Source organism: Plutella xylostella, chromosome Z (genome assembly GCF_932276165.1).
Source record: "Plutella xylostella chromosome Z, ilPluXylo3.1, whole genome shotgun sequence".
Taxonomy (NCBI): Eukaryota; Metazoa; Arthropoda; class Insecta; order Lepidoptera; family Plutellidae; genus Plutella; species Plutella xylostella.
The window spans coordinates 7195620-7219241 of record NC_064012.1 but is presented as its reverse complement, the minus strand read 5'-3'; the positions used below and the strand labels follow the sequence as shown (position 1 = coordinate 7219241).

General features: G+C 35.6%; 1 protein-coding gene across 2 annotated transcripts in view; it reads right to left on the bottom strand.

Moving 5' to 3' along the window:
• Positions 1-23340, bottom strand: part of LOC105396831 (homeobox protein caupolican) — a 44166-nt gene extending 20826 nt beyond the window's left edge. Inside the window, exons 1-3 of one of the 2 annotated variants that reach the window (XM_011568874.3) lie at positions 22845-23340; positions 6552-6881; positions 2056-2165 (exon numbers count right to left, since the gene is read on the bottom strand). In XM_011568874.3, the coding sequence (XP_011567176.3) occupies positions 2056-2165; positions 6552-6881; positions 22845-22886 (482 nt within the window). In that variant the 5' untranslated portion in view covers positions 22887-23340. The remainder of the gene's footprint in view (positions 1-2055; positions 2166-6551; positions 6882-22844) is intronic. The other variant, XM_048632701.1, reaches the window with a different exon arrangement.
• Between the last annotated feature and the right edge of the window lie 282 nt (positions 23341-23622).

Below are 23622 nucleotides of genomic sequence, written 5' to 3'. Positions count from 1 at the left end.
GGCCCGCCCCCTATTACATTGGAACTAACATAAACACTGGCGAAAAGTGGGTGCAGCAATGCACCTCTGCCTACCCCGCAAGGGAGTACATTAGTACAAGGTGTGAGTGTTTATATTTTTTAAGTACTTATATAAATAATATATTACATATAAAACTATATTTAATAAATCACCACGCTAATCAGAACCATTTCAAAACTCATCAAGTTTTTACATCAACATAACATCTAACAGCCATATTAAATTCATAAATACACGTGTTATTAAGAGAGACGTGCTCGAAACACTGAAATCCAACTTAATGTTCGAAGTTAAATTCTCTTATACAGCGAGATATCACGTGCGTGGCCGCTTATAGAACATTAGCACTTCATTTCGACCGCATCAAACTCCTAATGCTAAATTTCCAATTACATTCACACCACAATTTGCAATAGAAGCAATTAATGAGGTTCAACAAAACGACGTTAATTCAATCACGCTATCACGCCACAATACGCGGCACAAAAAGCGCTCATGGGAATGTGGATGCAATACGACAGCTTTCATATGAAAGCAAATCTTTGCCATCAATCTGCACTGCAATGTTGCCAAGCCTCGTTATTCATTAATAAAACTAGATATACAAATTTACTGAATATGTTTATGGAATGGAAAAATATTGAAAGAAATGTTATAATAATTGTTTATTATTATCTCTAGAACATTGTCGAGTTTTCTGATAATAATCGAGTACAATGAGACTCTGTATGAAAATTCAATATAAAAATTATGCTTATTCATAGTACTATATTTATCAGAATTAGTTTTTGTTAGAATAAATTCTTTGACATACAATTAGACAAAACGCGAATAAACGATAAACATACCATTTTGTGGCCTACTTGTCTAAGACCATTACGTACTGTACTATACAAAGGGATATTTGGCTTTGAATGTAAAAACTATCTATGTACATATTTTACTTCACTACTTCACACATTTTCATTGATAAAAAAAACTATTATTTAATTAAAAAAAATAGAAATTCGGCAAAAAAATCTTAGTTACGGCGTTGAGGTAAAATATATATCTAATGTTAGTACAAAAATCAACGGTTCGGAAACATTAATAATTTGTGATGTGAAGGCGATATCGCGGCGGCGATAACGTGAACTGAAACCAATGGCTGTCGCGCCCTGCAACACGTATTTTTGATCGCAAACAACTGTCAAACGGCCCGATACAACGTATCTAGTAAACTCATGTTACCTTTACAAGTTACCGCTATCACACTGTTTATCGGTCTGGTTGTACATACGATAATAACGCTACGATGTTTTGTGCGCACTGATAGCAGCTGATTTGTAATTGACATCATTAGCCGTTGATTTCCCTGTTCCAGATTTAACGATTTAGTACATTTTCCTACTCACCGGTAAATTGTTAATTTGCTAATTTTTATCCCGAGTATATACGAGTGTAGGCAGACTTGTGTTTTATCTTTATGACAAAATTGTGAATCACGGATGTTATGTTACGTATTGATGGAAAGATCCAAAACGTAAAACACGTAGATGGGCGAATGGCGAGGGTAACTCGATTGTCGATGAGCCTGTATGGTGAGAGCGTCCAGAGAGCTATTTTCTCTTTTTAAGAGATTTCAACGTCCACCAAATTTCCAAGCATAGGCACTGTAGCATTGAGAATTTTCGGTTTTATATCGCTTCAGGTAAAGGCAAATTCAATTCGGCATTCATTCGAGGCTCTGCCAAAAGTGAATTATGTACATCCCTTGACACCCCTAGCCAGCCATCAAATGCTAATAGCTGCACTGTCAATCAGTAAATCCTTATGAGGAAGATGTAGGTATATGTACCTAGTGAATTAATAAGAACTTTGGGATTAGTGAACGGAAATTAATTTATGTAGTTGCGAGCTCTAGATCTTTTTTATATTTATCATAAAGTCATATTTCTGTCTATTAGGTCGAATTTTATGAATGTGGCCAAGCGACTATTGTGTAATAATTTTGAAATTATACTATTACCAAGTATTCAGTAATTTTTGACTTACCCATTGAAGGGGTATCCGGCAAAAGCGGCGTCATAGGGGTGGTAGACCGTGGGGTACGGCCAGGTCGCGGCACTGGCCGCCAGGTTCTCCTTCATCTCTATTCCGGCTGCCTGTAGGAAAATTACAAAATATATATTTGTTTAGGTTTAATATTTAGTAGCTACAGATTCAGCTTATATTCCAAATGTGGCCTAGGATGATTTAAAGATAATATTTAATGGTCCTATATAAAACAACTGCTATACTGGTATACCTAAATACGCTGACCATCATCCAACTCTAGGGCAGATTGAAGGAAACATTCGTTTGACGTTTCTCGAGTAAAGACAGTTTTACAGATGACTTTCCGGGTCAGGGTACAGGTAGTTTAAAAAAAATACTGTATGGGTTAATCCGTGTCAGGCACTTTTTATATTAAAAGCTATTATCACCAGAATGAATTATACCAATCTCCTTGTGACTTTCACATCAGCAGTCATTCGAGATTGATTTCTTGATCGATCGTCATATATTTTCTTCCTTACTATTATTATTTAATGCGTTGGATTGTTGCATCAATCATCTTCTCAATGACAACTGTATTCACATTAGCTTTTAGAGTATCGGTATCCGATTACAAATAGTTACAGTTGACTTTAACCCCTTTATAGATAAATACAAAAAAAATATGGTGACTCTCAAATTAACTAAGTAATTGATTTGCAGTTTCGTTTAAAAATATCACATGCAATATGAAATTAGTGTTCCTGTTGCGAACTAACTAAAAAATACTGAAACTGCAACTCTTAATGTTTTCCTAAATATAAAGTCCTTTACGTAAGTTATTAATTCCTAATAGGTAAAGGCGCCTGTATAACTTTGTAGTTAATGAAACCAGTAATACTGTTAGGTACATGGTAAATACTTAAACTTTCTCCTTGATTATTTCGTCATGTGTAATGATTGAGAGTAATTATATAAAAATGAAGATCGTTAGTAAGCTTTATGATCGTAAAACCTTAATTTATTGCAATCATGGAGTTCAACCAACGAGATTTGTGACTCGGAAAAAAACACGCAAAACGACCATTTCCCTTGTCGTCTGAAATGTCCAAACTTTATAGCGTCGCATTAAAAATAACTCAGGGCAGAGTCTTAATGCGGTCAGTAAGGATAAATCTATCAAAAGACTTTGTCGTCCAACAACTTCATTGGTGGCCGAATCGAAAATCCGATAATAAATTTTACTCAAATACGACAGAGTAATCCGTAGGGTAGCCGTGGCCGCTCTTTGTGCCTCGACCTTCCGATATGATTCCAGTTTTCTGTTAATTCATGTAATCGGAATAAGCCTGTACAAACATTTTACGGTAACATTTATAAAATATGCTTACGTTACCTTTTATAAAAACTATTTTGACTACCTACCTACTCCTTGTATAAAATCAATCCTATGAAGGATAATAATAAGTTAATTGCTTTGAATCGCGATCATTGCTTAATCCTAGTAAATGCAGAGGAGAGAGACCCATGTTAATCTTAAGCATATTTTCACCATTACTCGTAACTCAAAACACATTCATTTTAATATTCAAAAAATATAAATATGTCTTTATAAATGAAATTAATATTTTAAACGAAGCGATGAATTCATCTACACGCGCAAGAAATTAACGGAATCATAAAAATTATACCCATCGCTGACAGGAATCTGTTGGGAAACGATGAGTCAGTAGGGATTTATATCCTGACGTCTCCATTAGATCCATAAATTATGTATATTTTTTACTTCAAAGGCACGCTGCTACCGTTGACGATAGGCCCATGTGAATAGGTCTGAGAGACAGCGGGACGATTACTGGTCATAACCATAACACATAATATTATGTTGTGACGTACGAAGCTTCCCACTCTTATTTATTTCAACGGTTTACAGGGTTATTATTAATTTGACTGCTTAATTGATTTTCATTGCTTCTTAACTGAAAATAGATGTTTCAACTAGATTAAAATGGTTCACAACCATTCCTAGATTGTTGCTTGCTATAAATAATATTTTTATTATATTGTATCGTACTCAAAGTACTGAATCTCTTTAGAAACCTTACTTGTTTGAAGAAATCTTAGTAGATATCTTAAAGAACTGTGAAGGCTTCAAAGGATAACACATCATCTTCGGGTGTAAGAGGATATCTTTATGCATAAATGATGGAATGATCTGACCGACACGCACTGGGCACGGGCCAATTAACACCTTGCCCAGGAAGTTTTACAACGATCTTAACATAATACAAGAAAAAGGTATCAAAGAAATTAGTTTTTATTAGAGAGTTATCTTTTTATTGAATTTTATTAGTAGGCTCACGACTCACGACTATTATGGGCCGGAATAAAAGCTATTAACTATTGCGAGTAGGTATACCAAAACAAGAGGGTACTTACATAAAGTTTTGCTAGTTTGGTGACCAATGGTAGATCATATTATTTGATTATACAGGTACGAATGCTACTATCGCCACACATGATGAAAATCAAGCTTAATAAGATTTCAAGTGATCTAATTTTATACTTGGTTGTGGAGTGGGTTATGCAACACCTACATAAACTTGTTTCCTATTATACGGGTAGTTTTTGAATGTCCTGTATTAAATTTATATTTCTATATAGTCATAATCTAAGACTTCGTAATCCTTCTTAAAGATGTAGTTAATGTTAGATCGTAAATCTATGCTTACAGGCTTTACGTCCAAATATTATGTCAATATATTACAATACTAAAGTAAGTAGCGAGCGATTCAATGTATTAGTCAAACCAAATATTTTAATCAAACTAAAGAGATTGCTGGGCGTAACAGAGTTGTTAAAAAATGGGACAAAGGAACTCACTATATCATCGGATTATGGCTTTTGGGGATCCGTGTTAAAAGTCTGCGTATAAACTATACATATTATAAGAAATCATTTGTAATCCATATGAAACTAAACGATTATAAACGTAATTAAATTAAAGTACCTATATTGAATTTAATTTAATGTACCATGAAGTACCAATTGAAGTAATAATATGTTAGATTTATATAATAACGTTAACACAAAGTTTACATACCTATATAGGTATATTATTAATTTTTGCTTTTTGTAGGTAGGTATTCCACATTGTGCATAATATAACATAATAACATACTTCGAAGACATATTACTTGAAAGAGTGTAGTTTTCGAAATTTCAGAGTCTAATCATGACATTGGTAGATTTTTTAACATAATTTGATACCCTGCCTACAATAGAAACTAAATATAATGCTGTCACGAAAGAACGACCTTATTTTGATATTGAATCCCAATTATTTTCCGTTAAAACCTTCTCAGTAATCTCCTGGGCAGCACTGCAGGTGAACTGCTACTAAATCCTTTTGGTCTCGAGTTCTGAACTCTCTCTTAATACTTTGATACGAAATTGTTTTTTATGAATTAAAAGCCAACGTGGGTGTATTGAAATAGTTTTTTTTTATCCGATGGTCGTTTTTGTTGTGTTACATGCATCAATCAACATTTAATATGATAAGTTGATATCAAGTTATGTCTTCAGCGTGTCATGACGATTTGCTATGGATAGGCGTCTGTGTAGTTGTGTACCCTTGTAAAGTGCAAAAGTTCTTGGCAGATAGTGGGCATGTATACTATACATAAACAACACTATTAATAATATACCTTTTTTTTGTCAAAAAATAAAAATAAAAGTAACTGACTCATATTATAAACGAATGTTTAGTATTGATTTTATTCATTCACAGTTTTTATTGGAAGTCTGTTCGTATGGAACTTTCGATATCCAAAGTGACCGATCACTTTTTAAGTTGTCAATCCTATACCATAACATGAATACATCGATCGTTCCGTGAATTGAACAAAATTTTAAACCGATGGATAGTAGGAAACTAACTGGGATTTAGAAATACCCTTTTGAAAATGTCAGTGCTCCACGTTGCATTTTACGAGCGCAATGTTTTACCGGTCGGCAGTCGGCAGTACATTTTATTACTGATTAATGTCATACACATCCAACCGCAAAGCAAGCCGCATAGAATTTAATCTAAAACATTGTTTCTGCCTTCGTGACAGAAATCTTGATGCCCTTTTGTAAGTAGGTACCCACCTCGCGGCTGCTTGCGCCTACCGACCGAGCCTGCCGACTTGGAATTTATAATCGCTTTAGTAAAACTCGAATAATTATGTAGTAATGATGAAATTACATTAGCTATTATGGGGTGGTCACATACGTTTAGTGGTGCTCTACTTTTCACTTACAATACAGGTATAACTCTCAATAGATATTTACTTACCTACCTATATATTATATAGATAGTTATTATTAACTTGTACACAAAACCCAGTTACAAAACTTATTCTATCACATAGATACAAAACGCTGTCTCATCGCTTCAAGTGATATGTAGTGATATACCATCACAGATGTAAAACATCTATGATCGAGATGTATAAGGACAAGGTACGTACCGCATTGGCGTAGAAGGGTGGTTGGTCGGCGGCGAGCGCCGGGAAGTAGGCGGCCATGCCGGCGGCGGTGGCGGCAGCGGCGTCCGAGTAGGGCGCGCTGTACATGGACAGCGGCACTCCGGACGCGGCCAGGCGCTGGTAGTTGAGCAGCTCGTACTGGCACGAGCACACGGTCTGCCCCGTGATGGGGTCCTGGAAGATCGGGCGGCCGGTGTCGCAGCAGCGCTGAGCGGCCGGCGAGCTGGCCCGCGCCGCCCCGCTCGCCGCCGCCCCGCCGCTCATCCCCGCTTGCGCCGGCGGCGGACTGTTGGATGCTGTCGATATGGTGCTCTGTAAGTTGTAAATTTTGAAATGCCTTTATGGCGCGTTCAACATTCGCTCTGCAGTGGAGGCCTCCGGGCGCACAGCATGAGGTACAGACAGACGCAAGCAACATACACATCAATCAGTAATCAGACAAACGTGGTTGAAATGACGTAACGGTCGCTCTATTTATTCGAAATCAATGTCTCGTTTCGTAATAATAATCGGATGGTAATGGGAAAAAGATTAATAAATATGCAAAATACTATCGGGATAGAGCATGCAAAATTATAATTGATGAGTGTTTTACGAGGCATTAACAAAGGGGTGAGGTCGTTAAGGAAGTGTTTGCAGTGGGCGTGCCCCGCAGTCGTCAGCCGCGCCGAGACGGCTCTGCGATGCACAATGCGCGCCCAAATTAGATTACGAACGCTGTTGCACTAATACGATGCGATTGACGAATTATGAATAATATAAGATTGGCGGGTCGCATTGTTGTTGTAATAGATTTATTTCAGCAGACTACCTGATGGATATTGTGGCCGCAGGATAAACATCCGGCCGTCGTGGAGCACAAAGGGCTGAGCTGTGCTCTTTACACACCCGTACGCGGATAAATAACTTTCTAAATATTTGTCATTCGAATGAAAAATGGCCTGCAGTCGAATATGTATTATGATTTCAATAGGATTAGCGACCAGCAAAAACTTGGAGCATTCATTCATTTTGTTTATTTTACACCGCGATTTCATAAGAATTTATCTGATTTGGTATAGGTAATCGTGTTTATTCTAGTCTAAAGATATTTTAAGCAATAGTTAGGTATGTATTATATTATAAAATAAGAAAATCCAAAGGATAAACGCACACTTTTGGACCCAATAATAATGTAAGTAACGTTAGATAGTTAAAGTCATGTCGCGGTTAATAATCAAGCTAGACGCAAGTATGTATGTGACCGTAGTTCAAGACGAAGCCGTATGGCTTCTCCCAATACCTCGAAGCAGCCAGCGACGCCGTCCTCACGATGCCACAGAAGCATAGGCTAAGCATTCATGTATATCGCTCGCCTTCGGGCTAAAAACATTTGTTGTTGTGTTGTATGAGGGTGCTATATAGGTAATCCCGAAGCCGTCCAACGCTGATTCCCTGCATTACGTACATAGTTATTTAATCCTTGCTTGCCAAACATTGTACTTAGGTATACGGCAGGGCTATAGTTCAACCTGTGCTCGATACTCATTCGACCTAACAACTGTAGCAATAAGGCTTATATCGATCTGGGCTTCTGTGGCTAAAATCAACGCCGCGGTGCTTAAAGGGGATTGAATCCGTTCAAATGTTACGAGTGTCTGTTGGATGAACAAAATAATGTATGTACATAACTCCTGTGAACAACCCCTGTGTACCCGGCGGCCATTGTGGGGCCCGTCTGGATCAAATTAAATGACTCATTATGAGTAGATATTATCATTCAATTGTGATTGTAGCAACGGCGCAAAGTTATATTAGAATGAGTATTGTAACTGTTATTGGTCTTATGTATTTTTGGTGTACGTTGTTGGCAATAAAACTTTTAAAAAGGTTTAAGTACTTATGTCGAATAAAGTAAAATCAAATTATTATGATTATTTCTTTTATTTTGGTGACGATTTGGGCTCTTTTCCGGGGTATGAGATAAATGAAACAGTTTAAGTTTAGTGCCTAAAATTTGTTATAAGAATTTGGAAACAAAGTCGTCATAATTTATTTTACTTATCATTAGTGAAAGTTGCGAGCGTTGTCAAAAGCTGCAAAAGCTCAAGAGTAGGTAACACACTATGTGTGCTTATTAGATAAAACACACAAAAAAGTTGTCATCATATCCTTTTTAAATATCGGACTGTTGGAGGATTAAAGGGCCGCTGCACCTTATCTCTAGCAGACATCTTTTAAAAAACAAACATAAGAAGTAGGTATTCTCTTTTTGTCATCTTTTTTATCGTAACCCGCAGGATGTGTTAGAATCGTTATGCCCTTTTAAGTGTTAAACCATGTAACTGAATATTCGACCGTAAAAGGGTCCGATCTATTTGTTAAATGAGTAAAAAATATATTAATCTTGAAGAAATCGGACCCAATGACATGAATTTAGTTAAAGCCATCGTCCAGCAAAAAATATCGACGACATGTCGTTTGTTTAACTTACGTGGGTGACGCGACTGCGGCCTTTGTCCCGATATTTTTTTAAAACTAAATCCTTAAGTAGACATCTCATTAAATTTATTATAAGTTTAACATTAACTTCTGTGACATCGATACAGTATAGCTAGATAATTGGAATGCTATTTATCGAGGCTGGAATCCAGATCTGATTTGCTTAGATTTGCACAAAAACAGATTTGCTTAATCGGCCCGGCTCGGTACGTCGGTAGCTGTTCTCGCTCTAATAGTGGCCTGAAGCAACGTTGACGGAGTTAATCCTTTTAGCAGCCACTTGAGCAATGAAAAACATTACGTCTGATATCCGGTGATAAGCCGCCGTCATGGCGCGTTGCATTCACAATGCATTCCTTCGTCTTGAGAATATTTCTGATCTGGTACATTTTTTGTACGGCTGAACATCGGGTTAATTATTGAAGATTAAAATCTCTAATAATATGTTTTTGCTGCGAGAGTTTGCGGTACTTTGAGACGGATTACGATACCAGCGAGAGAATGGTAGCATGTTTCCCAAATCAGATCATGCAGCATAGATAGGTGTTACTCACACATCACACATTCGAGGACATTCGTTGTAGGTATGCCGAAACAATTTGCAATGAGACGAAACGACACATTTTGATAGTAGAACTTCTCAAAACGCCACAGAAATAATGTCTATTTCTTTTTAAGAATTAAAATAAAACTTGAAAGAAAGACTGATATTTTTTACTGAAACCAATCACCGTAACAAAGACGGATATGTAATGATATTATTAAACTCAATATTTTCCAAACAAAGTATACTTAAGATTGTGAACATTGACACTAATTTGTGAAAATATGAAGTCGCTAACATAAGTATCGTGTGATCCGGTCTTAGTTGATATGACGCTCGCGTGAATAGGAGAACTCTAATTAACCGCCCATGCGATCTGCAGAAAGTTTAAAAAGTGGCAATAAGCGCGAAATTACGTTACGAGCAGTTGCCATGTCCGACACGTGGCGAGTCGTCGGAGAAATCACTTGATCCGTAGACGACGTACAGGTAGGTATTGCAAGTTATTGTTGGGAACATTGGGCCATAGCGGCTAAACTGTCCTTTACGGTCAGATTTTCTTGCAAACTTGTTTTGCTTACCCTGCCTGTCAGCTCAGTCTCCTTCATATTATTAATGCTGGTGTTGCAACCGTAATATCTAATTATTGCAATTTATAAGAATCCAAAGAGCACATTTCGATAACTGTAGATAATAAAAACAAGATATAAACCAAGTATAAAAGCTTTAATTAGATAATTACTGGTTTCACCGTCTATTTCGACCACTTCCTCTGTAAATAGATGTAAATAACGTTGTGTGAAAACGTAATTGGCCCACCCTCAAAAACGTATAATTTCCCGGAGGGTATTCACACCTTCCCTAATTAAGTAAGAATTAGGGACGAATAAATAAATATCGAAAAGGAAACCGGCTTCATTCTAGTTCTCAACAAAGCAATAATGTAAAAATAAATACGTAATAATGGTGTATAATGATAATGAATGCATATTAATATCATAAAAGTCATCGGACCGCGCTCGGGCGAGGGGTACGTACAGGCGGCTCGCCGGCACCTCCACGCGCTCCGGTGTGTCGTGTCGGCTCCGTATCATGCATCATATTTCAATCATATCAACGATGAAGACAGTTCTAAGAAATTAAGCGCACAAAATTTGGCACATCAAGGCAAAAACTTTCTCATCCGATGCTTCATCGGTAAGCTTTTAATTAGTAAGTATAGGTAAGTGGATACTTAAATATATTTGCCATTACAATATAATAATTAATAATAATATACTTTTTTTCTGTAGCCATATTTGTGTCCCACTGCTGGGCAAAGGCCTCCCCATGTCCCCAAATAATATACTTAGATATTTATAATATTAAATACAATACACATACCACATTTAGAAAAATGGTCATGTCTATGAAAAAACTAGTTGGACTAAGTATAATTATGTCTTTGTAACATTTAAAGAAAACCCATTATCACCCAACATTGAAATGATAAATAAGTATAATACGCGTATTCTTCTCGCTAAATTGCGAACACGCTGTGTATATTAACATTTTGGTTTCGAGCATGAAAAAAGGTATAAAACAGTGTCGGCAATTTATAACAGAGTTTTATCAGCTGTTTTGATCACATGGAAATGTGGGTAAAAGATACTCGAGTTGTTTAATTTTTTGTACTCAGACAATAAATTTAATTATGTGGTTTTAAGTGTTCGTTCCAATGATGAGTTAAGTGCAGTGTTGTGAATCTAAGTACGTGTTCACATCTGCTCATAATATATTTTCTGAGTGGAGATTTGAATCAAGTGACATCAATGATTACTGTACATTGTATTAAATTATAATGTCTAATTTAACTCTCACTGATCAAAGTCATCAAGAAGGCAAGACGATTTTGCTTGTTTTCAAAATCTTTGAAGCACCACCAACCACCGCAAACAAAAAGATGTCCACGACCAACAAGACATAGCTTTTTAAAAATCATTGAAAATAAACTAAAATGTTGCGCTCGTTCAACTATGTTGAATTTATAATGTCTTAATCCTTATAGGTAGGAAAAAATTCTGAGTCGCGATTATGAAACTGATCTTTAGAGACAGGCGCATTATTAATGAGGTGATCCTTTGAAAGAAACATCACGCTCGCTCTAAATGTTACAAATCAATTTCGTCAAAGAATACTAGTATTTTAATTAGACTATACCGTATCCTGATAATATCGTGCCTTTTGGTAATAGTAGCTTCACAACATAATTTGAACAATTAAAAAAATTGCAAAATTGTATTTCTTTGGAAGTTTTTTAAATAGAAGTTCAGAACCGATACACGAGAAAGAAATTGAGATAAGATATCAACGTTGCTAATAACTCGCTCGACAAGAAAATTGCATTTAACTATACACACAAGGCACAATATTTAAAGAATCTATATTATTTTACGTGAAACGGTGAGAGTTGAGTCACCGCACCGTATGATCTCTACCTCTAAGCATAAATTTCACTCTCTCAGTAACAATTTCTGATATTTTATTTCCGGTGCTTGTTAGATATGATATGCCATTATTGCTGAGCATACTCGCCGTTCGTCCACGCCCTCACAATTTAATTTATGTTACGGGCACATGTATGTAGTTGACAAATATTTAGCTGTATTAAGGAATATAAATGTGTTACTGAAGCACAATATTGTTTTTTCAAAAATACACGATATCTGCTTTTTATTGCTTGTCACTCTTGTCCATGAGTTGAAGAGATGCTTTTATTTATCTTTGTTTGTTTGTCGCTTGGTTTGCTAAATAAAGTTTTTTAAACTTCAAATAGGTTCCCCTTTTCAGTCGTTTCCACTCCATTATAGTAATAAAATGATTGCAGTCAATTACTCTGATTGGAAACTCTCAATGAGTAAATATTTGGATTCTGAAAGCTCGCATCCTGCTAACATGGCTCTGCATGGCTTTTATGAAAGAGTTATAAAATTTATATAATTAGACTGAAATAATCGGTTGGTCTATCTGTATAGGGTGAATCCCTTGAATTTTAAACTGCGTAAAGTTATTGTTCTAAGCTGTACATTATAATTATTTTATTTTATAAAATGTACCATAGAAAATACCTATGTAATTCCAAAGTACTAATCTATGTCTCAACGGATGCAGTTAAATTTCATTTAAAATACAAAGCCAATCAAGATAGCAAATACTTTAGGTCAAACAAAAATACCGAAAATCGAGTGGACGGTGAGATGTGTTCAAAGTTCCACAGATTTTAAAATGCCACTAAAAATCTGGGACCCATGAATGAGCCCAAAACGAGAACTGGAATACAAATAAAACAAAACAAATACAAACTTGAGAGTTGTTTTTTATAACTTCCGTAGGTTTAAAGGTGGCAAAGGCAATTATTATCAATCAGATTCAAATTGGAATGGGTTAAAATTATAACTCTTCGTTTTTTAAAGCCAATGTTTTTATTTTGCTATATTGTATTGTTCCATTGAATTCAAGTTTTTGGTTAATCTTACATTATATGTGATAAGTAATTACATGGAGACTTTTAAGATTGGGTGTAAATAAAAACTGGAATACAAGAAATAACGACCTGTGATATCCGGAAATATTCGCAGCTAGCAGAATTATCGATCGATACATTGACTAATAAAGTTTTAGCGTTTCCAAACATCCGTACGGGGCGCGCACTTTAATAACTGCAATGAACTCGCACAACGATTTAATTGGCTGCAGAATCACCAAAATAGCTGAAAATATTTCCACTCCACACTCTCACTTACCACCAAAATCTAGCGTTGGTTAAATTTTGGATAACTAGGATAATACTTTTGCTTTCATGGTTTGTAGTTTAGGAACTTGGTCAAAGCTAACAGATCACGTGTAGCGGTAGAATCTAAAATAGCTGAACGCAAGTTACCTGAATAATAGGTTTGAGTTCAAAAATATATTTTTCAGTAGGTAGTAAATAGTACAATATTGTAGTAAATAGTACCTACCTATATCTGAAATTAACAAAATCAATGTGAAGTATACTTAGGTGAATTATGTCACTTGAAGAGCACCTAAAATGAATTTGTGTAGCAGCTAATAAAGATTTCTGTCCACAATAACGCAACGACAATAGTCGTGACGGCTTGAGGGTGAGGAGGTGTGAACCGAACAAAATGTGCGCACCTAATTAACTCCGGCTATATATTGTCGACGCGACATTGCCAGTGATTGTCCTACATGTGTATTTAAATATCCAGAATGGCCCTTAGACTATTATTAAAGCTTTGCCCGTCTGAAAGTATGAGGAATATATCCTGGAGTCACTCCAGCTTTCCAAAAACAAACCAATGAGATCTGTCATGCAATCAGTTCGTTTAACGCAACGATATAGAGTCAGCGTTCTGCTTCTCCTTCTACGTCACCTCGTTGCTTTTCATTAGTCAGAAGTTCATCAATAGTCATATACTTGTGTAAAATACAATTGTCGCTCATAGAAGCCTGCCTCTGTGGTCTTGTGAGAGATAGTAGAGATTAGCCGCCGCAGTCGGATTTGGCTAGAAGGACATTATTATATGAGTACTCGTATTAGCGGTAGTCGAGGCTTTAGGACTTTGTTATAGAAATAAATTTTGTATAGGAACCAAAGCTGAAGGGAAAAGGAAGGAAAGATTTTGTTAGTGATCGAGCCGAATCCAGGTATTTATATGATCATGATCTGATAAAATATGTATAAAAACCTATTACAAATGTTTATCATTGTATAAATACCTATTACAGAAAAATACACTAATTGAAACAGTATTTTTATAATGGGAACATGAAATATAGGAATATTGATTTTCATCGGCTTGATCACTGATAAATCGTCCACGTTTCATGTAACTTGAGAAAAGTTGCGTCATACACCGGCCGGTAAGAGTCTAAAAAGGAAAATTGTGTCACCATTAGGGTTGTCTCTAGGCTACCTCTAAAATGATCGAGTTAAGATGTACCTATTGATTCGGTACAATGATTACTGATTTGAAACGAATCAAGTATTATTTAGATCTCTCATCCATAAAAAGTACTGTCAAACTAAAAATAAGTTAACTTTAATGGGAATAATGAGCTATTTGTTCGCATCGATCGTGCAGACTATAGTAAAGTGCTGTACTTAGATGTGCATATGTTTTGGGAAGGTACTATTTTCTTCCTGTATTATTTGAAAGAATAATAAGTGACAACCCTGGCTCGCCAGCAAGAGTGCGTAAAATGAACAAAGTTTAATTGCACGACGATAGGATTAGGATATCGATGGCGAAAGACTCAATGTGTTACTGAAGGGATGAGAAACACTTATTTAAGGTAATTGTTATAATATACTACCAGTATCTCTACCCATATGTATACTTAATTTGTACTGTCGTTTTTTATAGCTACATTTTCTGTTTGAATTATTAATTAATTTCATGAAATCATCAACGTTTGGGTACTCAGAAATGAATCAACAAAATTAATTTACATACTTAGTTTCAGCATCTTCAATAGCTCTCATACTTAGACAACTTAGAAGTGTATTTCTATCTGCTACCTCTATAGCGAAGTGGTAACAAACTGAAAGCATTACTTATACCTAAACTTATAAAGTAGAGAAGTATAAATATTTAAGTATGTAATTATACTAATGAAGTGGTTATAATCTGAGTATTTAAAATTTTCACCACTCATTTCTATAAGCATAAGTAGAAAAGCCTTTTTTTTAATCTGTCATGACTTTCTTCTACTTTTTATTTTTATGATTGTTGTACCAAAATGCGTTTAAATTAGAAGAGCAAAGTCGTAGCTATATGGTTCATGTGAAAAATTTCAATAGCATATATTTTTGAACTTAGATAAAAATGCACAAAAGCTCCTACAAAAATATAGACAAATATAGACGAGGAGTTTGTCTCTTTAGCGATTTTCTCTCCACTACAATATGGTGCTTATTATATGACAAACATCAGCTGCATTATTTAAGTAAAGATTATGAACAAAAACTGTTGATCTAAAAGTATCGGGCGCATCACATCACACCACACCTTCAACGGCCATAGCGTTGCATCAATTCCCTTCAAAATGGAACTCTGTGGCCTCTACCAATGATATCATTTTGCCGGCGTCGATCGAATTATCAATGTCATTTTGTTGTGTGGCTTTACCGTACGCACACACGGGAGGCAAGCCGGTTGCGTCCGATGGGAAACACTATATCTGAATTCGTCGAGCCCGTAACAAGAGACTACAAAATATTACATAGTAACCGCGTGAGCGTATACTCCCCTCGCTCGGTTCGGGGAAATTAATTGAGGCTTCTGGGAACAGTGTTTCATTCACCTATCTGATTAGGAGGTGAATGTGCTCTCCGGGACACGTCGACGCTGCTTAGTCGACTCCACTTACAGTACTGGTACTAAAGCAACTTTGTCATTTAAGAGGATGAGTTTTCGTCTTGTTTTACTTATTAATTCATTATTTTTACTTTGTTTATGTGGTCGCTTGCTTTGTATGGCTTTACTATGATGGTTGTCTGCTGTGTGTCTGCCTGTCTGTACGTGTAGGTACTTAGATAAAATAATTATGTTTGGCTTACGCTTTGTCGCGCTCTTTGAACAAAATGTAGTGTCACAAAGTAGAATTTCGGTTCTGTTTTCTGCTCATTTTGCACATTCAGACATACAACCAGGATAAGTCATTTAGTTGGCTGGTAGAAAATGCTTTTAGCATTAAGTCCACCTTTTGTACACCTATATTTCATATTTGTGCAATAAAGTATCAAATAAATAAATAAATTATGTTTAAAAAAAATATCATCGTCAATAACTTCTGCCGTGTGAACGCGTCGTAAAACATATTTTGAACGTGTTAAGTTTGTGTGGTAAGGCCGCAAAGTTTAAAGCCATTAAAGTAACTGAATGAATCTGGCCCAATTACAATATTTATTTATAAGGCATATTTCATAGTGTGCTTACTTAGCACAGGCACCTTATTAAATTAAACATAAAAGAAAGGAATGTTTTAATTAAAATATTTTCCACACTTTGGTTTTTATGAACTAGTAAGTAAAACGTACTTAGTTAGTGCCATATCGTATAACCTACAACTATAAAAAATAATCTTGCATTACATTTACCTCATTATCAAGAACAATAGGTCCTGAAGACCGTTTACTTATTCAAAGCATTTTATTATGCTTTAATAAAGTCAGGGCAAAGGGTACGCGTCGCACGGTAACTGACCAAATTGAACAAAAAAGAGGTCAAGCGACTACGGCCATTGCTAAAGCGAAACGTTGAAGATTATGCATGTCGCATTATTAAGTACACAAAATGGCGGTTTTGAGGATTGGACTTTATGTTCTGGCATGTTCTTAAATATGACTGATATTAAGGACGTAAGGGGAATAAAATCTTATGGTTATAGGAAATTTCTTAATGATCATCACCTGTATTAGCCACCTTACAATTTCGGTTATTCAGGTCAAAATTTAAGACAGCTGTAATACCTTGATTGAACCTACCGAGTAGAGTCGCAAGACAGTATCCTCGGCCAAGAACTCGTTCAATTTCTAGTAGTAGTGTTCGGCCGAGGACACTGACTCGCCACAGTTTGTCTGAGCTGCAAGTGTCAAGCCTATGTTATGGACTGAATATCAGGCAGGTCATTGTTAAATGCGTCGATGTACGATGCGGCCGTTCGCCCACAAACACCTGTTAGCACGTAAATTTATTTAAAACATGACTCCGTGAAAATGTCTGTCATTTTCGCTTTTACTAATTTTAAGAGTCAACCTCGGTAGAAATACATTCCAGGATACTTTTTCCAAACGAAATATCTCAAAGTTGAACTAGATAGAGCTGATAGAGGATACAACTTGTTATGATAACGAAAACTGCCTATATAAACTAATGAACCGTGGATACATGCTTTACAAACGTCAAACGTGTAATATAAGTTCTGTATTACTTATTTTAATACATTTGGTATCGCAGTGGCAATAGAAATACACACCCTGTGTATATTAATTAACAACTGTCTACCTGTACAATACGGTCAATAGGCTTTTAAGGACCTCATTCTTGTACGTACTTGCCTCTTCGTGGCAATCAGCAGCAGCACGAGCATTCGGTAAGTATTAATCTGGAACCCGACACTTCCAAGGCAAGACGAGCGACGCTTGACCCAAATAAAAGCTTGCGTTTTGTTCCAGCTCCTTTGATGAACAATATGAAGTAGATGGAGTGTCGGTGCAGAATAAACGTCTCGACAAATAACACCTACCTTCCCAAGTGAGCTCTTATTTTGGATAAGTTCGTTAAGAAGATTTGTGATTTTATTCATTGGTACAATGGTTGTCATCGGTTTCGGCTCGACAGTAAACAATATGCGGTCAGTATTTAGCTTTCTTTTTGTGACACACCATCTAGTTCGTATTGTTTGCCAAAGTCCAGCTCGGTAGTAAAACGAACTTATAAGAAACGTTCTCCTCGCGTTTACACCAAATTGAGTGACATGTGTCGGTAGAGTAGCGTTGTACATAATATAACATGTATATAAGTATACCTGTGTATGTGTGTTAAAATACTTTGTACTAATATACTTTTGGGCTTCCACGAGCCAGGTGTAATTTAATACGAGTACTCTCAACTTTCACGATACAGAAACACGCATTCATTGACTTATTAGAGTAGGTATAAAATCTAATCGAATGTATTAAATAGGTATAATAGTTAAGTTTAGTGGTTGGTCTACCAGGGACCAACCATTACCATAATACTTAATATTGTATTTATTACTGTTTTATCATTACATTTTATGTATGTTATCGATATCACAAATTTACAAAGAGGTACAAATCTATAATAAAATTTCCCTGTGTAATTTTGTTTGTAATTTGCTTCCAAAGCTCAAGCTCTGCCATAAGTATTTCCACAAAGTTATGTCGTTGGCCCCTTTAGTCCACAGTTGGAAAAAATAAGCATGACTTTTTGGTTCATTACTTTTTATTGCGCTAATAAACAATAGTAACAAAACCAGAAGTACGGAATGCTTTTCTACCAAATTAAAAATACCTCAAGATTTATATAAAATGAAGGAAATTCAAGAAGTGTAACTTTTGCCAAGTATTCAAAAGTACGAAATGTCGAATTTACGTTCATAACTCCGTACATTGACGCAATGCCGTGTTTCTACCTAAGTATAAGTAAAATAATGTTACCAACATGCTATTTTAGATCATTTACTTTACTTTTTTAGTTGTTTTAACAAGTCCTTTAAGTTAACTAACTAACCAACCAATGCGTTATTTTTCAAATATTTAATGCGATGTTTCGAGAAAAACTGAGAGGAAAAAAAACATGGGTGGTACGTTCCTATAAAACAGATAGGTTATGAAAGTTTCAACATTTATTTTTTATTTGTATTTGTGTTCAAATTACAGACATTAATTAAAAACCCAAAGACATGGACCGCTGGTAGGTAGGTACCACCTCTGTTTCTCCATACATTTCCTATGTAAAAAATAACAAGCGTATTTTCTTCATGGGGCACGTATCAGAAAAAATACAGCATTAGATTTTGACGCTGCCACACAAAAATAGTATATTACCAAAACTTTGTTGGGCTTATCTAGAAAACCGTTCTTACAGGCCAATTCCCCTATAGTACATAAGACTTATTATTTAGTTTTGAAACCAGGCCAGCAAATCTTATACAGATGTTTCATACATTCATAAATTCCAAATCCAAAAAGAAGTTACTACTACGGTAATTTAAACACTAATTAGGGTTATACGTACTGATTTCACCAGCAAGTTATTTTATAAGCGCAAATTAATCCGCTAAATTAAGTTTATTCCCATCCAATTATCGTATTCAGCATAATGCAGTTAGCCTTTTAGTCCACCGAAACAAAACCTCAATAAAGTTACGGGCGTTGTTTCCTCAGTATCGACTAGTCGTAAGCTTCGAATGCGGGAATCATGAAGATAATCGGTTTGGAGGGGCCCGCTCCCACCCACACCCCACTCACTCCCTCACTCCTCACTTATCTCCAACAAAAGTAGATCGCACGGCACGCACTCACTACTATTATCTTTACTATCCACTGTTACTTAATTAGAAAACTCACCATTTTAATCATGGATAACTGAACTAACTAAATAGCCAGTCTCAATAGATAATATTCAATGAAACTTAATAAACTTTTATCGCGGTACAAATACGGGTGACAGCGGCAGCGGTTCCAATAATTTAAATGAATCACATGTACGTACTCAAAGATAAACTTACTTTCCGAATAATGAAGCTATGCTTTATTGACGATACTATCACCTCCCTCCCCATATATAATAATTTCATTATTAAATCCGCTTTTTATTGAATGTGTGATTGGTTGCTATGAGATCGTAGGTATTGTTTCGAGATTATTAGTTATTCACATGAGTCAGTTTCAATTAATTTGCGATATTGTGTTATTAGCTAGGTTTCTGTTTCTCACCTATGACGGATAAAAGCTGCTTGCATTTTATGGGAGAAGGCGTTTTTATTTGACTTCTCACATGCTGAGTGACGCCAATTAGAGGAAGTTCTATCATGTAATTGTTACTTAGTGATTCGTCATATTACTCCCACAGCGGTCGTGTAACGTTAATATACAGCATACCTTTATTGCTTATTGTTTTGTGTTTACCACACAGCTTGTGCTCTATTAATTGGTACCAGAATTATTGTTTGAATGATAGGTACATCAATTATTATTATTTAAATTCTGTTTGATATTGTTATGGAATGGATTGTTGTAGAAAAGATACTTCTAGGTACTGAGACAAAAAAATTGCAAAGTACTTTTATACTTTTTCTACCAAGTCTTCATCCGACTTAAAGTCCCAGCAGCAGTCAGCTCTTTGCAGCGCTCTCTATTCCTGGCTGTTTTAAAGATTTCTTCCACGGTTTTTACACCGGTCCACTCTTTGATGTTGCACAGCCACGTCAATTTTTTCCTTCCAGGCCTTCTCTTTTCTTCCACTTTGCCCTTTTGTGTATCAGAGGGAAAGAAATCTTCTATCTTAATTTGTTTAAATAGACCTATGTCTATTAAAGGTACAATATTTTAAGCCATTATTTTTAAATTTTGTAGGTTTTTAATGTAAATAGGTAGGTTTAGTTATAGTTTTATAACAATAACCTTATTTTGACTTTTGTGTATGAATCGATTTTTAAAGATCATTGATAAAAAGTTTATTTGTAATTTTTGTAAACCAGTAGTATCTTCTTAGTCATTTAAAGGGGTGTCAGCGGAGAGGGGGGGTTCAGCATTTGGTGTGGCTATTGAACACTATCCTTTACGCTTTGCTTCGTCGCATCGTTGACCGTCACGTCGCACCTATTTTGCCTGTATACCTATTCTATCTGCGTATACATCATTATCTTATACAACAGTAAAATTTTACCAACCTAGACCAAATAATTAATGATTTGTTCTAGGTTGGTAAAATTTTACTATTGTATACCCATTAGATTAATTTATCCTATCTATTTTAGCAATACAACACTTTTAAATTTTATACGTCGTGTAGAAAGAGTATTTCTATCTTCACTAAACACTCCCAATAAAAAAAGAGAAATAATTTACCATTTCTTGGTATCAAACCTCAACTTGAAGAGTAAAAATCTATTAAATTAAATTAGGTAAATTGTTACTAAAGTTATTTTTTCATAATAAAAAATAGTATCTAACTAATAGAAAGAATAGGCAAGTAATATAAAATTTAGAATAACGTTATTAGAACATCATTATGATAGGCTTAGTTACAGTAAAAGGTAGGTGCTCACAAGCAATGAAAAAGTACCAGTGACCACATCATCAAATTACCTACTCCTGAACGGAAAATACTAGCTTTATGACGCCGTCTGCAATATTAAAGTAAGTACATTTAACAGCGCATCAGAATATTACCAACTAAAAACGTAAACATTTCGATCAAATACTAAATGAAATCTTTGAGTAAGTGGAACTTGTTCATTGCTCGTGAGTGTATAATTTAAGGTTAATATAAACTAAAATAAACCTACCGCATTTTTTTATGTTATAAAACAATAACTACTAAACGAAACCCAAAATGTAACGTTAAGTGACATTAGTAGGTACTTACATAATTATTTTATATTGTAATGTAGTAAGATGTGTTATGCGGTAAGGTGACTACAAGAACATAAATAGAGATCTTATATAATTTGTTGTAGTTTTTATTCTTTATTGCACAATATATACCTATATAAAATATGTATACATGCATGTATAAAATATAGTATTTCATACCTGTTAGTGATATACTGTATAAATAAACTACCCTGTTAATATACGAGTAAGTATTAAAGTATAGGTTATACAAGTAAATATAAATATATACATAATAATAAGATATATACAAGTAAAGTTAAATACTGTTTTGTAATTAATAAATACAAATAGTTATAAAAAATGCTTTTGCAAACTAAATTATTAAACGATGTTATACTTAACCTCTATAAGTAGTAGATACATACATACTATAAAGTATTAATTTTAAAATATACCTAAATAACTACTCTGGATGCCCTACATCTATAAATAATCTCTATAAAATTGTTATAAGGACTTTTGTCAACCACTCATTAATAGTATTTACAAGCTAATAAGCTATAGTTTGTGCGATTTAATGTTATCTAAAGTAAATGTTAAAATATGTTTATTGTTTTAGAAATAGGTAATTCGAGTAACTGTAGAGATAAGAAAAATGTAACAACTAACCTATTATTATACTTACATATCCCTGGTAGGTGTATCTAATTTTCAATATGTTTCACTCATTTAAAAGCAGTAATAACATTAAATTAAATTCTATTTATGTTTTTCCGATTGAAAATGGTATGACGAATTGCATAACAAATCTATAAAATAATTTTAATGATTTTGTAAAATGCGAATGAAATGCTTGTTTTTATGACAAACACCATGAATGATATTGATATTAAATAAAAAAAACCCTTTAGATTTATTTTTAAAACTTTATAAGTTATCCCCCATATTAATCAGTTCATTACCAGTCTCATTTCAACCACCTTTGTTTGTTACAAAACAATTAATTTAAATTTATTCAAATGTTAGTATAAAATCTAAATCGCGAGCAAATAATAAACGGGATGAGTATTAATATAACTGAAACCGTAACCGTGAAAAGATTGAAAAAGTTTCTTACCGTGTTTGGAGGTGATCCTCTGAAGGCAAACTGGGATGTCATTTTTAGTCACTTTTGCGTTCGACAGTATAACAATTGTACAAAACCAGGTAAATGTCCAAGTCACTGTCCGCACACACTTCACAGTTGCATAAATTCGTCTCTAAACGTAGCACTCTACGGGAACGTAGATCGGCAAAGTTGGGTGCGGGGCATCGCACAGTCGACGGCGGGGTAGCGGCGTAAGGCAGGGGTGCACTGAGGCGATCGGGCCGCTGCCGATATCGATTGTAGTGCACGGCGGGAGTATGGCAGGAGCGGACCGCGTGGTGCAGCGAGCGCGTGGTCGCGCGCGCGGCGGCAGTGGGTAATGCGGTAGCTGCCCGCCAGGTGATAGTAATTGGCGCTTCGGTCCCGCTCGCGCGTCGTCCGTCCTGCTCGGCGCGCACACGCACGCCCGTCGCTGTGTGCGTGACTCACACCGCTCCTTCTTTTCACGCTCGCGTCGCCGTTTGACCCCGCGCTGTTGACGACGCTCTCGATTTTTGCGGTGTGGTGGGTGGCTCCCGGCGCAGGGGCGGCCCAGGGCGGTCTCAGTGGGGGCGACACAAGGTGGGAGTAGATGCACTCCTTTCTTTTTTTAAACGCTTCTCTTTCTTTTCTCTTTATTTTTTATATTGGTACGGAGCGGTCTCTTTTATTTTATTATATATATATTGTGGTAATTAACAGGGCCGATGCGCACAACGATTGAATCAGAAGCGTCCTCAGCTTAATGATAGTTTGAATTTATTAGAAG